Source organism: Miniopterus natalensis, chromosome 10, assembly GCF_054644295.1.
Source record: "Miniopterus natalensis isolate mMinNat1 chromosome 10, mMinNat1.hap1, whole genome shotgun sequence".
Classification (NCBI taxonomy): Eukaryota; Metazoa; Chordata; class Mammalia; order Chiroptera; family Miniopteridae; genus Miniopterus; species Miniopterus natalensis.
The window spans coordinates 8,001,452-8,020,598 of NC_142090.1; the positions used below are offsets into that span (position 1 = coordinate 8,001,452).

At 41.6% G+C, this 19,147-nt stretch overlaps 1 protein-coding gene across 4 annotated transcripts in view; it reads right to left on the bottom strand.

The window, feature by feature from the left end:
* Positions 1 to 19,147, bottom strand: part of AGK (acylglycerol kinase) — a 64,621-nt gene that overhangs the window by 24,744 nt on the left and 20,730 nt on the right. For all 4 annotated transcript variants that reach the window (XM_087820977.1, XM_016205088.2, XM_016205087.2 and 1 more), the window contains exons 3-8: positions 17,161 to 17,200; positions 14,377 to 14,456; positions 7,480 to 7,555; positions 4,688 to 4,780; positions 2,697 to 2,729; positions 1,412 to 1,506 (exon numbers count right to left, since the gene is read on the bottom strand). In XM_087820977.1, coding sequence (XP_087677103.1) covers positions 1,412 to 1,506; positions 2,697 to 2,729; positions 4,688 to 4,780; positions 7,480 to 7,555; positions 14,377 to 14,456; positions 17,161 to 17,200 — 417 coding nt within the window. The remainder of the gene's footprint in view (positions 1 to 1,411; positions 1,507 to 2,696; positions 2,730 to 4,687; positions 4,781 to 7,479; positions 7,556 to 14,376; positions 14,457 to 17,160; positions 17,201 to 19,147) is intronic.

Genomic DNA, 19,147 nt, shown 5'->3' on the forward strand with positions numbered 1-19,147 from the left:
TATCTTGAACAAGCAAAACTGTTCCAGTAACTCACTGCCATGTCCACTGCCCTCAGAACTTCTAAACCGGGAATAGAAAGTACGTCAAACTGAAATGGGCTTCAGGATGACTGGTGAGGAGCTCGACGCTCCTTTAGATTAAGGCTTGAAGCACCAGCAATGTTTCAGCGAAGGTCTGATGTATGACTCCGTTTTTGCCTAGTGTTTGACATGTGGACGCAGTTCTATATATTATGAAGAAAATACATAGAACTGTCCGGCCGGCGTGGCTCAGCGGTTGAGCATCGACCCGGTCAGGGCACAAGCCCTGGTTTTGAGCTCGATCCCCAGCGGGGGGCATGCAGGGGCAGCCAAAGAATGACTCTCTCTCCCCCCCTTGCCCTTCCTCTCTCTGAAATCAATAAAGACATATTTAAAAAAAAAAAATTCACTAATATTTAAAAATGTATATATATATAATTGTTTAAAAATATAAGGTGACTCCTAAAATTACAACAGCAAAACGAAATCCACAGAACCAGCCCAATCAAAACCCCAAAGAAGAAAAAAACAGCTGAAAGAAAATCACGTATGATTGTTATTGATTCTAGAAGGTTATAGTCAGAAATATCATAAGATTTTAACACATGCATTCAGCAAATATTCATCTGCTGACCTCCCCTCAGGTGTCCCAAAGCTCACAGGGAAGATCAGGAAACCGAGGAGAGCCTGGGAACAATCTGCTCAAGGTTACATTACTAATCACTGCCAGACCCAAGACTCAAATTCAAGATCCCCGTCTACTCAAAGACAAGAGCTTTGTTTACACAAGCCTTTGGATAGAAATGAACACTAACAACAATTTGCCGGACTCCTGAAGACACTGATAGACTGACTCAGCAATTTAATTTAGACGCCAGGGCAACGCTGCTCCCCCATCTGCTTTATCCACATGCCTCCCACTTCAGGTGTTCCCAAAAGAATATGACTGTATTTAGCTGTTTTAGCTACTTACGTCATCAAGATAATGAAGCCAGGGCTACTGGTTCCTTATCACAAGGGACTTGCTATTTGTCATCGTGTATATTTAAAGCCAACAAGTGATTAGTGCAAATCTATTTTCACTAGAGAACCTCACAGTGTAAAAGCATGAAAAGAGTTTGAATGAGGGGGGCTATCTTCATAATGACACAGGACATCAGTCTCCCCCTCCACTCCTGACCTGGAGACGGCATGTTAGATCCCCAAGGTCCCACAACCTGGCAGGGAAACTTCCCCATGAACTGAAAGGTGAGTCTCTGATCTGGGTCCTCTCAGTGATGTGAGGCTCCGGGCTATCAGAACTGAACACAAACATCCCACCCCACACTCAAATTTTCCATCCGCAGGCTCACTCAGCCACATATGCCACCATCCCACGCTGACCACCTACTGGACTTTGTTTCCGCTTTCGGCAAAGAGGGTCTGACTCAAGCTACTGGTCTGTCCCAGTGGGATGAATCCGATGGGAATCTTACTGAAGGTGGCCTGGGAGAAAGAAGAGGAGGAAAGTTTTATTGTCATGCTCAGAAAATCAGGCTGAACAGAGAGGCACAGATGTGTCCGCTATGACAAACAACCAGAAATGACCGTGGGCCTGCCTCCCTCACGCCCTTCCCACGCCCTCCACCAATCAGGCAATACTAAGTGAGCAGTTTCTAAAAGGAGGCAGGCAGTCCATGAAAATGACGTGACTGAATGTGAAAGAAATATTTTGGTGCTCATTAACAGCAACTGCTTGAAAGAAATTTGGTTAAAAAAGGAGGGTCCTAAGATATTAGACAACAATTGTGACAGAGACTGTGTTATGTGGTCACACTATTGAAAAAAATGCAGAAAAAATCAACTAAAAATATCTAACATACGTACAGTAGCCGATGATGGTGAGAGTGCTCTATAAACTATCTCAGGTATAACTAAAGCAAAGGGAATCAGCGAGTTTGAGTAGCGGAAGGTGGTAACAGCACAGCTGCTGACTTAATTAAATGCCACAAAGAGAGACTGTAAGGTCCTAAAGGCATGTTGAGGACAATCTACTATTATTGCCAAAGGGACTGGGAAGGGTCCCCTTTCTTGTTCTTATTTGCAAAATGTTTTAAACTATTATAGAAAAATGTCAAAATAATGCCACAAACACTCATACATCCATGACCCAGATTTAACGAATGCTACATTTTGCCATATTTGCTTCAGATGTTTTAAGAAATAAAATGACACAGACACGACGGATGTCGCTGTCCCGAGGGCAGGATGCCTTCCATCCCGGTGGTTACTCCCTCACTGCACAAGGCGTCCACTGACAGACGTCCATTTTTTACATTTTAAAACTGCAGGAATGCATAACCTGGCTTTTTACTTAATAATTTTTAGATTTATACCACAATTTATTTATAAAGGAATCCTTTGAAAAAAGGCTATCTAGGAAAATTGTATATTTTAAACAACTCCTGGTGACAGTTGTTGGATACTCTGGATTCCCAAAGCAGAAAAGTCCGCCATGGGTAATAAAAGTGTCCGAGGACACAGGCAGCTGTGCTTGTCTTTCTAAAACCCAAGGACACACAACTTGTGCCACCTTAAAATATAACATGGGGGAAAAGGTAAAAGAGGGAAGTAAAGACACATAAAAAGAGCAGAAATGTAAAAGTAAAATGCAATGATGCTTCTTAAAAGCTCACCTCGTCCGCTCTTCGAAGAACTCCGGTAATAACCTACAAATGTTACCAAAAAATTATGAACATGTATTTCCTTTATCATAAAAGAACCGGATTCAATTTTCACAGCCCACGAACTTGTTCCTGTTTTCTTCCCAGAAACTACACCAGAAGCTGTACTGACTCTTGAAACACGCAGATTCCAACAGGGTCAGGGCTCAATTAAACTGTGTTCATAGGACAATGAAGAATCAGATAAAATAATTATAAAACCTCCACATTGTTAGAATTATGTTTTCAGTTCTAGAAGGTGGGTATAAATGTGCCGCTCACGTCAACTGTGCACAAGACCCTCGTCTGCCCCCATAGAGAGCACAGATAAGAGAAATAACCTGTGGCTCCCTCAGAGAAGCCTGCTCTCCACAAATGTTTCTTACTGGTGAAGGAAAAGACATGGGGGATAGCAGTCCCCCTAGGAAAAGATAGTTTTCATTTGAATGTTTACATAATTTTATTTATTTACTTACTTATTTATTCATTCATTTATTACTTTTTTCAGAGAGGGAGAAGAAAGGAGAGGGAAAGAGAGTCATTGATCGGCTGCCTCCTGCATGCCTCTTTCTGGGGACCAAGCCCACAACCCAGGCATGTGCCCTGACCAGGAATCGAACTGGACACTTCTCGGTGCACAGGACGACACCCAACCAACTGAGCCACACTGGCCAGGGCTATTTTTTTATTTTTAAAATATAGTATGTATGTCTTGTAAAAAGTGAAAAATACCTGAAGAAAAAATGCTTCCTCATAAAGCCACCATGCAGAATAACCTTCATTAATCAGTCGTTTATATTTTGATACATTTCCCTCCAATTCCTTTTCAGGGGGCACATTTTCATGACTGGATTCTACCAAATACACAATTTGCTGTCTTTCTAAAAAAGATTTTGTAAAGTGGAGGCTGATGCCTCATCTGCACTTTAGGAGTAAAGGGGCTGTCACGAGGTCTCCCTTCTTCCTTGGGAAGGGATCAGTATTCACCGCACTTCATTAAAAAGCCATGAAAACAATTACAAGATCATTAGCACAACCTTTTAAAAAGGAGCTTACTAAGGCTCACATAATTGCTGAGTCAAACACAGGACAGCCCTGGCTGGTATGGCTCAGTTGGCTGGGCACTGTCCCATGTACCAAGAGGACGCCTGTTTGATTCCTGGTGGGGCACATGCCCGGGTTGCGGGCTCGATCCCTGGCAGGGGGTGCAGGAGGCAGCCGATCAATGACTCTCTCCTCTCTCCCTCTCCCCCTTCCTCTCTCTCGAAAATCAATAAAACATTAAAAAAAAAAAAAGACCGTGCCCTGTCTGCGTAAGCTCCAGATTCCTGACCACCAATGAAACCACCAAACGGAGGTCAAAGGCGATCAGAGGTGAGGCGTGGGCTGCACACAGGATGGAAAGGTGAGCGGGAGGGCAGCCTGCGCCCAGCCCTTTTGGGGTTTCCAGTATATAATGGAGGTTCTAGTCTATTGCTGGGAAAAGAGCACTTCCGACGATACACTCCTGTCCTTACTGGACCAAAGTAAACACTAAGGACGTGGGATTTCAGAACAGAGACGGATGCACCACCTGAATATGGGGACCTCGCCTCTCAACGTGCTATCAGGAGACGAAACATGACAGAGATGAAGTGAGAAGAGACAGATGCCTCTTTTAAGGGAATCTTTGTTTCTTTTATAAGAAACATCCCTCATCACTGAAACTACGATTCCCATAACCGTCTTCAAAATATAAAAAGCTTATCGTGCCCACCACCACTGCTTTCTGTTTTATCCAATTTTATCAGACTTAAACAGTGTGTGAGAAAAACATAATGCTCTAATTGTTTCAGAAACAATCCTAAAACATGGAGTACAAAGAAATCATTTCCTTAGATTATAACCACTTTATGCCGCTGCTCCACCACCAACTTCCTGTCTCCCTCACCTCCCGAAGCTGTCGCACAGGGAAAGGGCCATACCTCCTGCAGTGTCCCGTCTCCTCCAGCAACGATGATGACGTCCGTGTTCTCCATCAGCTCCAGGAGCTTCTTGGCTTGGCCCTCATAATCCGTCTGAAATACATAAAGGGAGCCTTCGGTCAACTTACCATCCTCGGGCCACCGGCGACAGGTTTAAAAATACAGGTTATTTTCTTCAAAGTTTGACGTTGAGTCTTTTCTTAAATTCCACATAATTGGCAGACATGAAACACTCAACAGCTAACAAAGAACTCCTCGTGGTTTTTATAGTTTTATACTTTCCGAGCCTGAAGGGACCTCAGAAACTGTCCAGCCAGCTCCTTACTGATTTGTCTCAGGTACAGTTAGCTTGTCTGAGGATCCATTTCCAGTCCAGGGCAGTCTACGGCATCACTAGCAGGAAGGCAAGTGCAAATGCAAACGAGAAGCTAATGGAGTGAACAGAGCACAGATCCGGGAGCCCAAGAGACCTCGATTATGTCTCAACTCGGCTACTTTTTAGCTGAGTGGCCTTAAACTCTCTCACCCACCCCTACCCCCACCTTCCCTCTGAAAAATAGTTGTCGAGGCTGTTTGTTATATAGCAATAGAGAACTAGCATAGAAATAAATCTAAATATGTTAACAATTATAAAAAATGTTAAAGGATTAAGTGGTCCAGTCAGTCAAAAGACCAGTGATTTTTAAAATATCCTGTTTTCACACCTTTACAAATGATGCCTCTAAAATATAAGGATACAAAAGGCTGAAAGTACAGAGATGTAAAAATTAACGCAAAAACTAACCAAAGTCAGCCAGTGTAGTTACTACTAATGATAGATAAGAAAGACTATGGAAAAGGCAGGATTCGTGCTAAAGAGAGTTGCTCTATGACAGGGTCAAAATGCAAGAAAAATAAAATAATCTGAAACGAGCGCATCTACGAACAGTCTCAAAATATAAAAAGCCAAAACAGATAAAACTACGTAGTGAAAGAGACAAACCCACAATTACAATGGGAGATTTCCAGCACCTCTCGCTCTGAATAATTTATAGTTAAAACGGAAGAAAAAAGTCAGTAAGGACACAGAAGATTTAAGCCACACCCCAGATTTGACTAAATGGACACATATAGAACTTGATCTCCAGTAACTGATACAGATCCTTTTTAAGCAAACATGAGACACTTAGGAAAACAAACCACATGTTAGGCCATAAAACAAGCTCCATAAATTTTAAAATAATGGAATTATATAGACTACACTCTTTGATCAAAACACAATAAAATCAGAAATCATTAGCATAAAGATTTGGAAAAACTTTAAATCTGGAAATTTAAAATCATGCCTGCATAACTCATAGGTCAAACAAAAACCATGATAAAAATCAGAAAATACTTAGAAATGAAAATATTACACATCGAAACTTCTAGGATGAGGCTGAAGTTGTAGAGTAAAATTTATAGCTTTAAATGCATACAGCAGGACAGAAGGGTGAAAATTGATGAAATAAACATCCACATTAAAATGTTAGAAAGGGGCAGCGGAAAAAAGTCCAAAAAAAGTAGAATGAAGGAAACAATAAAGGCAAACAAGAAATTAATGAAACAAACATAAATGAGAGGATCCACAAGCCAAAAGATGGTTCTTGGAAAGGATAAATTGATGCACCTCTCATGAGACTATGGAGAGAAAGAAAAAAAAGAGGGGACATACACACTATATTAGGCATGAACATGCGATGTTACAGATGTTACAGGAGTCTAAAAGTTAAAAGAGGATATCATGAACAACCTGATCACAATTAATTTGAAAACGTTGATGAAATGAACAAATTCCTTGAAAAATTTACCTTTCCAAAATTAATTTAAGAAAAAATAGAACTTGAGTACTTCTAGAGCCATTAAATAAATTTAACACATATAAATAAATAAGCCCTCAAAGAAACCTCCAGGCCCAGATGGTTTTACTTGTAAGTTCAATCAAACACTCCAGGAACAAATAATACTAGTCTTAAGTAACCATTCCGTAACCTCCAACACACAGAACATGCATTACAGGGGCTCAAATAAAAGTTAGTATTTCCCCCCTTCCTGCATCCTGGAGGCAGACGACTGAAACCCCAAGTCTCTGAGAAGCTGGAGAAGAGAGTTTAGCATCGCATATAAGTTGGACTAAATGACCTTGTAATCTCTGTGATTTAACGAAAGTGTGTAAATGTTAAAAATAGGTTAACCAGACTTACCAACATGACAACAGTGACTTTCATCAGCTATGCACACCTATTACACACCACACACACACCACTTAAAAGTCAACCAAGTGGAGTCCTGAAGCATCGTCTGAGATAACACAATTCCCTCAACCTTATTTTTGTCACCTCTTCTTATCTAAATCTTGCAAATTCTGAAGCTTTACCACTTAATATTCCTCACTAGAGAAAACAATGTTGACCTGTCTGTGGAACTAGCAAGAAATTAACTACTCAAACTGGCAGGGTTTTTCTTTTTTTTGAAAAAAAGAATTCTTACAGCTATAACAATGTTCACCTTCTGAGAGACAAGAATTCCATGTCTGATCTTCACATGAACAGAATCAAGTTTATTCCTCCATCTAACCCTAATCTGAAAATGAAAAGCCGACAACGCTTTAAAAAAATAAAACTGCTTTGACTAATTATCAGAACAAGTATACAACGTTGATTTCTCCGCTCTTGTCTTAAGTGAGAAGAGATTTCTACAAACAAATCAAGAGAAGTGGCGATGTTACAAGGAGCAGCAGCTTGGATCAGGCAACGCTCTGGAGCAGTTCTCACCTTAACGACAGTCACATCCATGCCGGATAAGTGTAAAATCGGGGCAGCATTTTTTTCAAATAGAGTCCTTGCTTTGCTGTAGACAAAGGAAAAAACACAAATATTTAACACACATCCTCAAGAGAAGGAACAGAAAGCCCAACCACCTTCTCTAGTGCAGAACAAGACACAGACTAGGGAGCACAGGCTCCCTTTGTTCATTCAAGTACATGTTACTATAACATGAGGAAGGAGTTTCTACAGACAGAAACAGGCTGTGTCACTCGGGGCCCCTCTAGCACAAGAGCTCTATCCATTTGGGATGCGCCCGTCCACAGTCCAGTTCCTCGAGAGGAAGAATACACATGGGATATGGCTCCAGACAGGAGTCAATGCTTGATTCATTCAACAAGTACTTACTGAGCACCTACTATGTGCTAGACAAAGCAGACAAAAATACTGGTAACTTAAGTCTAATGTATTAAGTCCTCAAGGAACTTACACTCCAGTGGTGGAAGGAAGAGAATGTATTACTGTGACATTTCTCATAGGGCAGCAGGGAGCAGACTGAGCCAAGCAGAACACTGCTTAATTCTAAAGCAGTGGACACAACTTTTGGGCAAGAAGCACATCATCTGTAACAGTTTCAAATACCATCTCCATTTCTTAAGTTTTAAACCTGCAGTAAAATCCCCAGAGGAAGAGCAAAATTCCTTTCCACGGGGGCCACGTTTCTGCTGGGACAGAGGGCAGTTAGAGATCATCTAACTACAGGATAGTCAGCAGCCTGCCCCAAACTCCCAGGCACAGCCGTGCCCTTCTGTGTGCTGCCCAGCACTGTGCACACACCTCTCTTGTGAACTGTCACACTGCATGATGATCAGTGACTTGCAAGACAACCTTTGGGACTAGACTTGAAGCCTTGCAAAAACAGACACCAAATCTTGAGTCCCTGAGTCCCCTGGCCTCCAGGAGTATGTCTGGCACAGGTAGCACATACTTAATAAGTATCTCATAGTATCTAATAAGTTAATGCACAAATGAAAGAAAGAATAAACCTACCCCAAACGCAGGCCTGTGAATTCTGAGGAAAAGGGAAGGATATGACTGTGATGTCTTGTAACAAGAGAAACAGTCACAAAGCCCTGGAAGAGTGTGTGTTGTAAAAATCTCATACACATCCGATAGTGACTCTTGTCCAAGTCAGGTCAGGATTCGGAGAAGCCTCAGAATCAAGGGACGCAGAGGTTGCAGAAAGTCCCCAACGGCATAGTCTCAAAGTTGAATCGATGTTAAATATACCAATCAGCTGATCTGTCTTATACCCGAATATTTTCAACTATCACATCGGAAACAAACTAGTACTTTTGAAACAGTCAACTAGCCAAACATCTAACTTTTACATCCACATTACTCAGTTTCCTTTCAAAAAGATTGTTTTTACCAGTGATGTATGCTTTGACTTTCGTGAAAATGTTGATTTTTAAAAATATTTTCATTTTTTTTTTAGAGAGAGAGGAAGGGAGAAGGAGAGAGAAAGAGAAACATCAATGTGAGAGCAGAACACTGAGCGGCTGCCTCCTGCACGCCCCCTACCGGGGATCGAGCCTGCAACTCGGCCATGTGCCCCAACTGGGAATCAAACCAGCCATCTTTTGGTGCAGAGGACAACGCCCAACCAACTGAGCCCCACCAGCCACGGTGAGAATGTTTTATGCTAGAGGCAGAGGCAGCCAGTGAGGAACACGTAGACCAAACTCAACATCCTCTGCACTAATGAGAACATTCACCAACGCAACAGCACACACAAAACATTTCCTGTTACGACTTAAACGGAAATCGAGAAGCTTGGATAAATGCTCACTAGAGCCATTCAAGAGAATACCTTAAACCAAGGGCCTAACTGAGCAGGTAACAAGCAAATCAAACAAACGCCCCCGACCTTTCCTGCTGCTCTGAATGCGTAACAGAATGAACATGAGAGACTAAATGGAGGTCTCTCCTTCCCAGCTCTGTTTCTGGGCCTTCACCCGAGAATAATGGGCTGCGGGAGTGATACTGCAAACGCTTCTCCTTCCCAGGATGCTTCCATTACTAGGCTGATGAGAAAGGATCCGCTGGAAGTGGACCGGATCTACCTCTGAGAAGCAAAACTCAGGAGAAGTCTCAATCTGCTATGTGGATCGCATACAGGAAGTCTGTAAACTCCTTTATGCTGGCTTAAGAAGTAAGACTGGAACACTTGGGCTTTATTCGAGCCTTTATGTGATGCCATGGTTACAGAAAAATTCTGAAATAAAAGTGAAGACTTTTTTCTTCTAATGTTCCATATAAAAGACTGAAAAACAGGTGTGACCAGCAAGAAATGCATTATTTATGATATAATTAAGGGTGAGACGGCGCTGGAAATACAATCTTTATATACTTGTAGCAATTTCCAGGTTCACACACACACACAATAATTACTCTTTAATGTATTATTTATTAATGCTAAACACACAGTCATCGTATTATTTTTTAAATATATCTTCATTGATTTCAGAGAGAGGAAGGGAGAGGGAGAGAGAGAGAAACACCAATGATGAGAGAGTCACTGATCAGCTGCCTCCTTCATGCCCCCTGCTGGGGATTGAGCCCACAACCTGGGCATGTGCCCCGACCGGGAATCGAACCCTGATCACCTGGATCCTAGGTCAACACTCAACCGCTGAGCCACGTCCCGCCAGGCAGTCATCTTATTTCTTAAAGCTCTTATGTAGTTTTAAACCAGAACTACATAATGAAAATGAAATAGCTACACAATAAATTATAAATGATGTGTCAGGGCAGAGTCAAGATGACAAAAATAGTGCAATGTTAGTGAAAGGTTGAAAAAGAGATGTCGGAGGGGTTTGAAGTGGCTGCCTTCTAGACTGTGCAGGGATTCACATGCTAAACGGATGATGACTTCAGGAGAGAAAGCCTTTTCTTAGCCTCACCCTTAGAGAAGATATTATACTTTTAAACAAGAATCTATCTTTAAAAATGCAAATACATCTACATGTAAAAATGTAAACGAACCAAAAACGTAGTTTAAGTTTTAAAAAATGTATCTCTTAGAAGCAGAAACTCAAAATAACTGATTAGAGCTCAAACAAACTGCCATATATTTTTCGTCATCAGAGTTAGCAAATTGCTAACTTAACTCCAAAGGAACAGGACCTCGAACAGTTCAAGGAGGCAGCAGGAAAGGTACAAGCACTTTCAGGAAGGGAGGGAGAGCAAAGTAGAGAATGTTACTGTGAACCCGGCCTACAGGTCAATAATGACAGTAACAGCAGCTTATATTCCTGTTATCCATGCTTGCTAGGAAATGGAAATATACCAAATACGTCAAAGGGATCATCTCATTTAATCCCAAAGGCACCTATTATGTATGGTAATTTTATAAAGTATGGGCTATTCTCCCATTTTACAGATGAGTAAACTGAGCATGTAAGTCAAGTAGCTCCTGCAGTATCACAGAGCAGAAAATAGTTTATAGACCTAATCCTTCCTTCCCTCTAAAGCCCACAGAGTTCCGTGCCAGCTTCTGCCATAGACCACCACTGACCACTTAGCTATCTTTGGTATTTTGATTGTGTTGTGTCAGGACCTATTCAGTGGTTGGTATTATTGAGTAATATTGTTAAACAAGAATGATCAATAGGATTTATGACTGATGTGTTTATGGGGGAAGGAAGTGGCTTTAACAAAGCCAGGCGAATAGGGTTCAATTAGGCAGGGTAATGGAGCCAATTTAAACAATCTGTAGGTAAATAGCTTAAATTGCTGAATTAAAAAGAAATAAGGCGTGACTTGTCCTCATATCTGTGAAGCCACACTATGTCCCAAGAAATTATTAGAGAAGCTTATTTCAGAAGCAGAAAGCTTTTCCTCTAAGATCAGGAACAAGACAAGGATACCTACTCTCATCACTTCTTTTCAGCATAGCACTGAAATCCTAGTCACAGCAATCATACAAGAAATAAAAGGCATTCAAAATGGAAAGTAAAACTCTCTTCATTTGCAGATGACATGATACTACATAGAGAAAACTGAAAGACTCCACCCAAAAACTGTTAGAACTAATAAATGGCTTCAGTAAAATTGTAGGATATAGAATCAACATATAGAAATCAATTGCACCCCAGCTGGGCGTGGCTCAGCGGTTGAGTGTCAACTTAGGATCCAGGCAATTGGGGTTCGATTCTTGGTCAGGGCACATGCCCGGGTTGCGGGCTCAATCCCCAGTTAGAGGCGTGCAGGAGGCAGCCGATCAGTGACTCTCATCATTGATGTTTCTATCTCTCTTTCCCTCTCCTTTCCTCTCTCTGAAATCAATAAAGATACATTTAAAAAAGAAAAAAATCAATTGCATTTCTGCACACCAATGAATGAATGATTAGATGAAAATAATTAAGAAAAACAATCCTATTTACAATTGCATCACAAAGCATAAAATACCTAGGAATAAATTTAACCAAAGAGGTGAAAGACCTGTACTCTAAAAACTATAAGCAATTGAAAAAAGAAATTAAACAAGACACAAATAAACGGAAGGATATACCTTGCTCATTAGAGTGAAAGGATTACTATTGTTAAAATGTCCTTACTACCTAAAGTAATATACAGATTTGATGCAATCCCTATTAAAATATCAATGGTAGTCTTCTCAGAATTAGAATTAATCCTAAAACTTATATGGAACCACAAAAGACCCCAAATAGTCAAAGAACTCATAAAAAAGAACAAAGTGGGAGATATCATACTCCCTGATACAAAACTATACTACAGAGCTACAATAATCAAAACACTACAGTACCGGCAAAAAAAAAGACACACAGACCGATGGGACAGAATTGAGAGCCCAGAAATAAACCCACACATATATGGCAACTAATTTTCAACAAAGGAGCCAAAAAGATGCAATGAAGAAAGGACAGCCTCTTCAGTAAATGGTGTTGGGAAAATTGGAAAGCCACATGCAAAACAATGAAACCACACACTGCTACCAGATACCATACATAAAAATTAACTCAAAATGGATTAAAGACTTGAATATAACACCTCAAACAACAAAATACATAGGAAATATAGTAACTGAACTTAAGGACCTTGGTCTCAGAGGGGTTTTTGTGAACTTGACCCCAAAGGCAGCGGAAATAAAAACAAAAATAAATGAATGGGACTATATCAAACTAAAAAGCTTCTGCACAGCAAAAGAAACCATCAACAAAGCAAAAAGGCAACCAAGTGAAAGGAAGAAGATATTTGCAAACGATACCTCTAATAAGGGGCTAATAGTAATATCCAAAATATAGAAAGAACCCATATAACTTAACAACAGAACAAACGGTCCAATTTTAAAAAGGGCAGACGACCTGAACAGACACTTCTCCCAGGAAGACCTACAGACGACCAACAGATACATAAAAAAATGCCCACCTTCCCTAGCTATTAGTAAAATGCAAATCGAAACCACAATGAGATACCAGCTTACACCTGTTAGGAGGGAAATTACCAATAAGACAAGACATAACACGTGCTGGAGAAGATGTGGGCAAGAAAGAAGCGTCATGCACTGCTGGTGGGAATGCACGTTCACACAACTGCCAGGGAAGACAGTAGGAAGGTGCCTCAAACAATTAGCAGCATCACTACCATGTGACCCAGCAATCCCTCTTCTGGGTATCTACCTGAAAAATTCGAAAACACTTATTTGTAAAGATATAGGTACCCCTATGCTATTGCAGCATTATTCACAGTAGCCAAGATATGGAAGCAACCTAAGTGTCCTTCAAGAAGATGTGGTACCTACATACACTAGGACATAAAAAATGATGGAATAGTGCCGTTTCGACAACAGAGAAGGATCCTGAGAGTAGCACGCTAAGTGAAATAAGGCAGATGCTAAAGGACCAGAACCTTATGGTTTCACTCATATGTGGGATATAAAACAGGAAGCAACAAACGAACTAACAAAACAAACTCATTCATGCAGAAATCAGTGTGGTGGTTCCTACCCGAGGGGAAGGAGAGGGGGAGGACAACGAGGGTAAAGGAGGCAAACATATGGTGATGGAGAGAGACTAGACTTCGGTCGTGAGCACACGATGCAGTATACAGATGATATATTCTAGAACTGTATGACTGAAACATGTTGTTAACCAATGCTACCCCAGTAAATTTAATTTTTAAAAAAAAAGTACAGAGAGTTCCCTCAGACCCCTTGCCCCACTAGACACACACTCTACCCCACACTTCCAATACCCCACACCAGTGTGGGACATGTTACAATAAATGAGCACATGGATACACGATTATTACCCAAGGTCCCAAGTATCCTTCACACCTTAATTCCCACAGTTCCCTCACATGACTGTCCTGTGATTCAGCAAGAGACATGGTTAGTCGCTCCTGTCTCTAGGCCCCTGTCCAGTGGACCGCGTATGTCTTCAGTCGAGAAGACTGAGTGTTCTCCCTCTGCCGACCTCCAAGACCTGGCTCAGGGCTCACTCCTTTAGGAAAGAGCGTTTCTGACCTTGCAAGCCCACAGAGCTCTGGGCCGTCTCTGAACATCTTGTAACAAAGAAGGTCTAAGAGTTTACATCACAGCAGCAGCAGTTTTCCAAAGGGGCTGTTGCCAAGCAGAGGAGACTTATTTGTGAGTGTTAATTCTGGAATGATCAATGAACTTCAACTAGGCAAGTTTGCTCTGCACCAGTTAGCTTTACAGTTGTATCTCATTACCATTATTTCTCCATTACAAACAAACCTTATTGCTAGAAGAGTATTGAACCTAGTTCTTCCGATCCCAAATAATCCAACCAGCTGCCTGATGTTCTGTGATTTTTTTTTTGCTTTTTATAAAACCTGAGTATGTAACAAACCACATACCCTTTGCAGGCTGCAGGGTTGAGAAAGACGGTTGCTTTCTTTACTTGTGTGTTGGGAGGAATGAGCTGGTTGCCAAACACCTAAAGAAGAAAAAAGAAAAGTTGTAAATAAATGTCCTTTTATTCAGTTAGCATGATCACGTATATTCTTTCATTCCTAAAGAATTTACTTTCAGAGATATAATATCTTCTCCAGGAGAAAAAATGTTCTTTCATGATTTCATGTTCACAAAAACATTGTAAACAGCAACACAAAAGTGTACCATTGTTTAATATGCTGAGTTTTGGATTGTAATAAACAAGCCCTGCTTTACCTACTGGAAGTAAATTTTCTCCGTAAGATATGGCTAGGTTTATTATAAACTCACAATGAGGAAGACAAGAGTCTGTCACAGGGGAATTTTAATCCATTTGTCTTTAGTTTTCAGAGTATAATCTTCTTCTACTTCAACTTATTACTAAAGCTTATTCATGAAGAATCTTTGTGTTATCAACTACTCTTCATATCTATATCTATCTATGTAAAACCTAATAGTTATCTGCCTCTTCTTTGCCACCTTGTATAATAATTAAATAGCATCAACTGTCACAGGAAAACAAATGTAATTAATGTTTACTAAGTGCCTAGTTATTTGCCAGTTTCACACACATTCTTCTAAGTTCTCAGAAACCTCGGTCTTAAATATTCTTATTTTAATAGTTTAGAAAAACAAGATTCAGAACGATTAAGTCAAACTCACATTGTTAATAAGTGCAGCCTAGAATTTGCATCTATCTAACTCCAAAACCCAAACCTTTCCCACTGTATCAGCTCTAAAGAGCAGATCAAGAACGAGGCAGAATGAAGAAGCCAAGAGGTCTGGGCATGGGGACCAATGGGAGCGACCCCGCTCATGTCTGGATGGGCAAGATCCACAAACAGAACGGGAGTAGGGAAGCACCACCAAGGGCAAAATTCTGAGTCTTATTGGGTGGGGAGCAGGCCTGGGCCAAGAAGGCAGAAGCCAAGTATAGAAGTAGGAAGTAAATACAGGAAAAAATGAAGTTTAATAACCAGATTTTGATTAACTAGCTGACTCTAAATCTACCTCCTCCCTGAGAGTCCACTGGAGATCCTTTCTCACCATGGTCTATTTCTTGTTTAAAAAAATGAACTTTCTCTGAAAACTTCAGAAAGACATACTGTTTCTTTGTTTAAAAAAATTCTGGTACATTATAATTTCTATTCTATTTTCACCCGTACTGAATTAGACCTTAACATTTTGCTGCCAATTCTCCAAATACTATAATTTGTTCTTGTTCTATCCATACTATTTCTGGAGTGTGGCCAGAAATAATACAATGAGCCAGGTCCCCACACCGACCGATTCCAGATCTCCAGTTCCAGACTATTCTTCCTTGTCCTGGTTCCTAGTCTCTATTTTAACTTGCAACTCAGGTCTCAGGTTTACAGTGGGTGAAGGAGTTTATGGAAGACCACAGTGAGCTAAGTTTAAGTTTGCATGATATTAAAAAAAAAAAATCACATTCTTTCAAGAATGTAGACTGTAAAGGGAAGGACATAAACAGGAAAACTAACTAGAGGAGGCTGTAAGAATGAATTCACTTATATGCGGTAGAAGGAGCTAAGCATGTGCTGGGAACTGGAGAATTAGAACAGTGGGAAGAGGTAAAATATATGCAAGGGAGGAAGTAACTCAGGGGACATGGTCTCTGAGAAAGTAGACGAAGCTCCAAACAGAGGTGGAGGCACCTACCTCCAGAAAGGGAGAACCCAAGGACCATTCTTTCTGGAAGGAAGGAGAGAGGGAGGGAGGGACCAACAGCGGGAGGGAGAAAGAAAGGGCTCCCCTCCCAAGAGAATTTTCCAGGTGGTAATGGAAAATCAGCTTGGGGTGGGGATCACCTTGACTTTAATAAGACATTTACTTGGGTTGATTTCCAAAACAACTTAGAGTCATATGAAATGAAACAAACAAAAAAGTACTCAAATTCTATAAACACAGATTCAGAAGCTAGATACTCACTAAAGAGAGGATTTTACTCCAGTGTCTACTGTCATCCATGAAAACATTTCAGGGACAAACAGGAGTTTTGCCACCCACGTCTCCTACTCTGTGCATCAACCTTTTTCACTTCCTGTTTCTTTTTGGTATTTCTGACATCATAAACTTAAATGACATAAACGGAAAGGCAACTCAGTCATGGAAATTCCCCTGCAAGGTATAACGTACAAATACGGAGGGGAGGGAAAAACAAAAAGGATTTACAATTCCACTGTAACTCATGCAGCGAGATGCCCGAATATTTAAGGGCACCGTCTATCATGGGGCTAGACAGCAATGCACAGGGTGTGAGCGAGCTGCGCCAAGAGGCAGGCTTTCAAAACACCAACTGACAGTTTTAAGAAGATTCACTTGGCGAGGTACCACCTGTTCTGAACCGATATCCTCGGGGGTTACTGGATCGGGATGACCCCGGGGTTCAGCCCACCCTCAAGAACTGGTGATGGGAACTAACTCCCAGCACTCCAACCCACGCGCTCCCAGGACTAATCCAGAAGCAAACAAGTCCCACGAGGCGGGCGCTGGGCTGCTCTTTACCAGATGGTCAACTTCCTCCAGCTCTACGCAGAGCTGGCTCTCAGCCTGAGCCACCCCGACAGCGGGAAAGCAGCCAGGCCTCAGATGCCAGGCTCCGCGCGAGGCCCGAGGGCATGGAAGAGCCGAGCTTCTGCATGATGGAGATAAGGCAGTTCGAACCGTTTCCCGGTGAAGGGCATTACCTGGGCTTCCTGGCAGGCGGCTCTCCTCAGCAGGTTATCACTATCAAAGTAAACAGAAGACAGGGAACGTCAGCTTTGACAAGGAGGCCCAAATCCAAACAAAACTTCTTTGTGGAATGTGTGCAAGTCTTCCCTATAAAATGCCCAAGTGAAAGTTTCTTCAAGCCTGGGAAACAAATGATGAGCATGTCTGAAAAACACTGTCCCTGAATGAACCCCTGTGCTAATGATTTCCGTCCCCCAGCAGGCAGAATCAAGCCCCCTGAAATGCCCACACCCTAATCCTGAACCTGAGAGCACACACCTTCCCAGATGCGATCAGGTTAGAACCTGGAGCTGAGCAGGTCGTCAGGGACTGTGAAGGTGAGCCTAGTTTGATCACAAGGGTCCTGAAAGCAGAGACACTTTCCCGGCTGCGATGAGCAGCAAATCTGATTAAGGATGGTCAGAGAGGCAACTATGCTGGCGTGGAAGATGGAAGTCAGGAATGTGGGTGCCTCCTAGGAGCTGGAGAGGAGGAACTGGGTCCCTCCCCAGAGCCTCCAGAGCAGTGCAGTGCTTGCTGACACCTTGATTTGAGCCCAGCGAGACCTGCGGTGGATTCTGACCCACAGAGCTTAAGGTGATAAACTTGCGTTGTGCTAAATCACTAATGTTGTGATCATTTGTTGGGCAGCCATAGGAAAGTACTGCACCTACCCTGCATTTCCTTACCCAGTGGAAATACTCAGGTCCTTCACCAGAAATAAATTTGATGTTCAGCTGCTTCTGCTACTGTTTAATCTAACACACACACACACACACACACACACACACGTATATATCTGTTAATCTTCATCTGAAGATATTTTTCCCATTGATTTTGTTAGAGAGAGTGGAAAGGAGGGAAGAAGAGAAAGAAAGAGAGGGAAACATTGATGTGAGAAAGATACATCAGTTGGTTGCCTCCCATACACGCCCTGACCAGGGCCAGGGATCGAACCTGCAACCCAGGCACGTGCCCTTGACCGGGAATCAAGCCCAAGACACTTCAGTGCGCAGGCTGATGCTCTAACTACTGAGCAACACCGATCAAGGCTTAATATACTGAATTTTAATGTGTCAAATGGAATATGCTGTCAGTACTACCTGTGAGAAAGCCAGAATATATATCAATTTAGACACTACAAAAGAAAATCTCATTATAGTAATACTCTTACTAAATATCAAAAATAGTATTAACCATCTTGATCTTACTCTGTGAACCAGGTTGTTTCTAAAAATCAGACACATTCTCAAAGAAAAAACAATTTCTCCCATTGAGCTATTCTGGGAGGGGGGGGGGGGGGGTCCTATAGCAAGCTCCACGAACCATTTCAAAAGAGAAATTCCAAAACTGTTTCATTGGAATAAAAGCATTGTTGGAATAAAAGAGAAAGTAAGTTAAAATTCATAGAGCAACTACCATGTACCAGGTACTACAGCAGATGGTTTATAAACCCTGAATCTTTGTAACAACCTGGCAAGGCAGGCAGTGTACTCTCACTTTAACAGACGAGGAAGCTGAGGCTCAGAGAAGGAAATCGACTTGCCCAAGAGCACGAAGTTACTAAGAGGCAGAGCAGAACTGAAGCGCGTGCCACCTGACTCTAACGCAAATGCTTCAGTGCTTTTTCTTGGCAATATAAGACAATAAATACTAAACAAGCAATACTCGTTTGGATGTATATTTTACAGCACACTTGTTAAATTAATCACATTACTTCCTAGTCTCATCTGATATAACTTTTAGATTTACACTCAATTCATATTTATATAAGCTCTGGTGAAGTAAAGCTGCCACAGTAATTGGTGAAACAAACGCACTTAACACAAAGTGCCAGGCACAGTACAATGAACATGATTTGGTCCTGCCCCAAAGCAGCTTTGGATCAAGTGACAAAGAGCAGCTGCTGGTAAGTACCGGTGGTAATAGTAAGACTCTCACTGCGCTCTTGGTAAATAATAT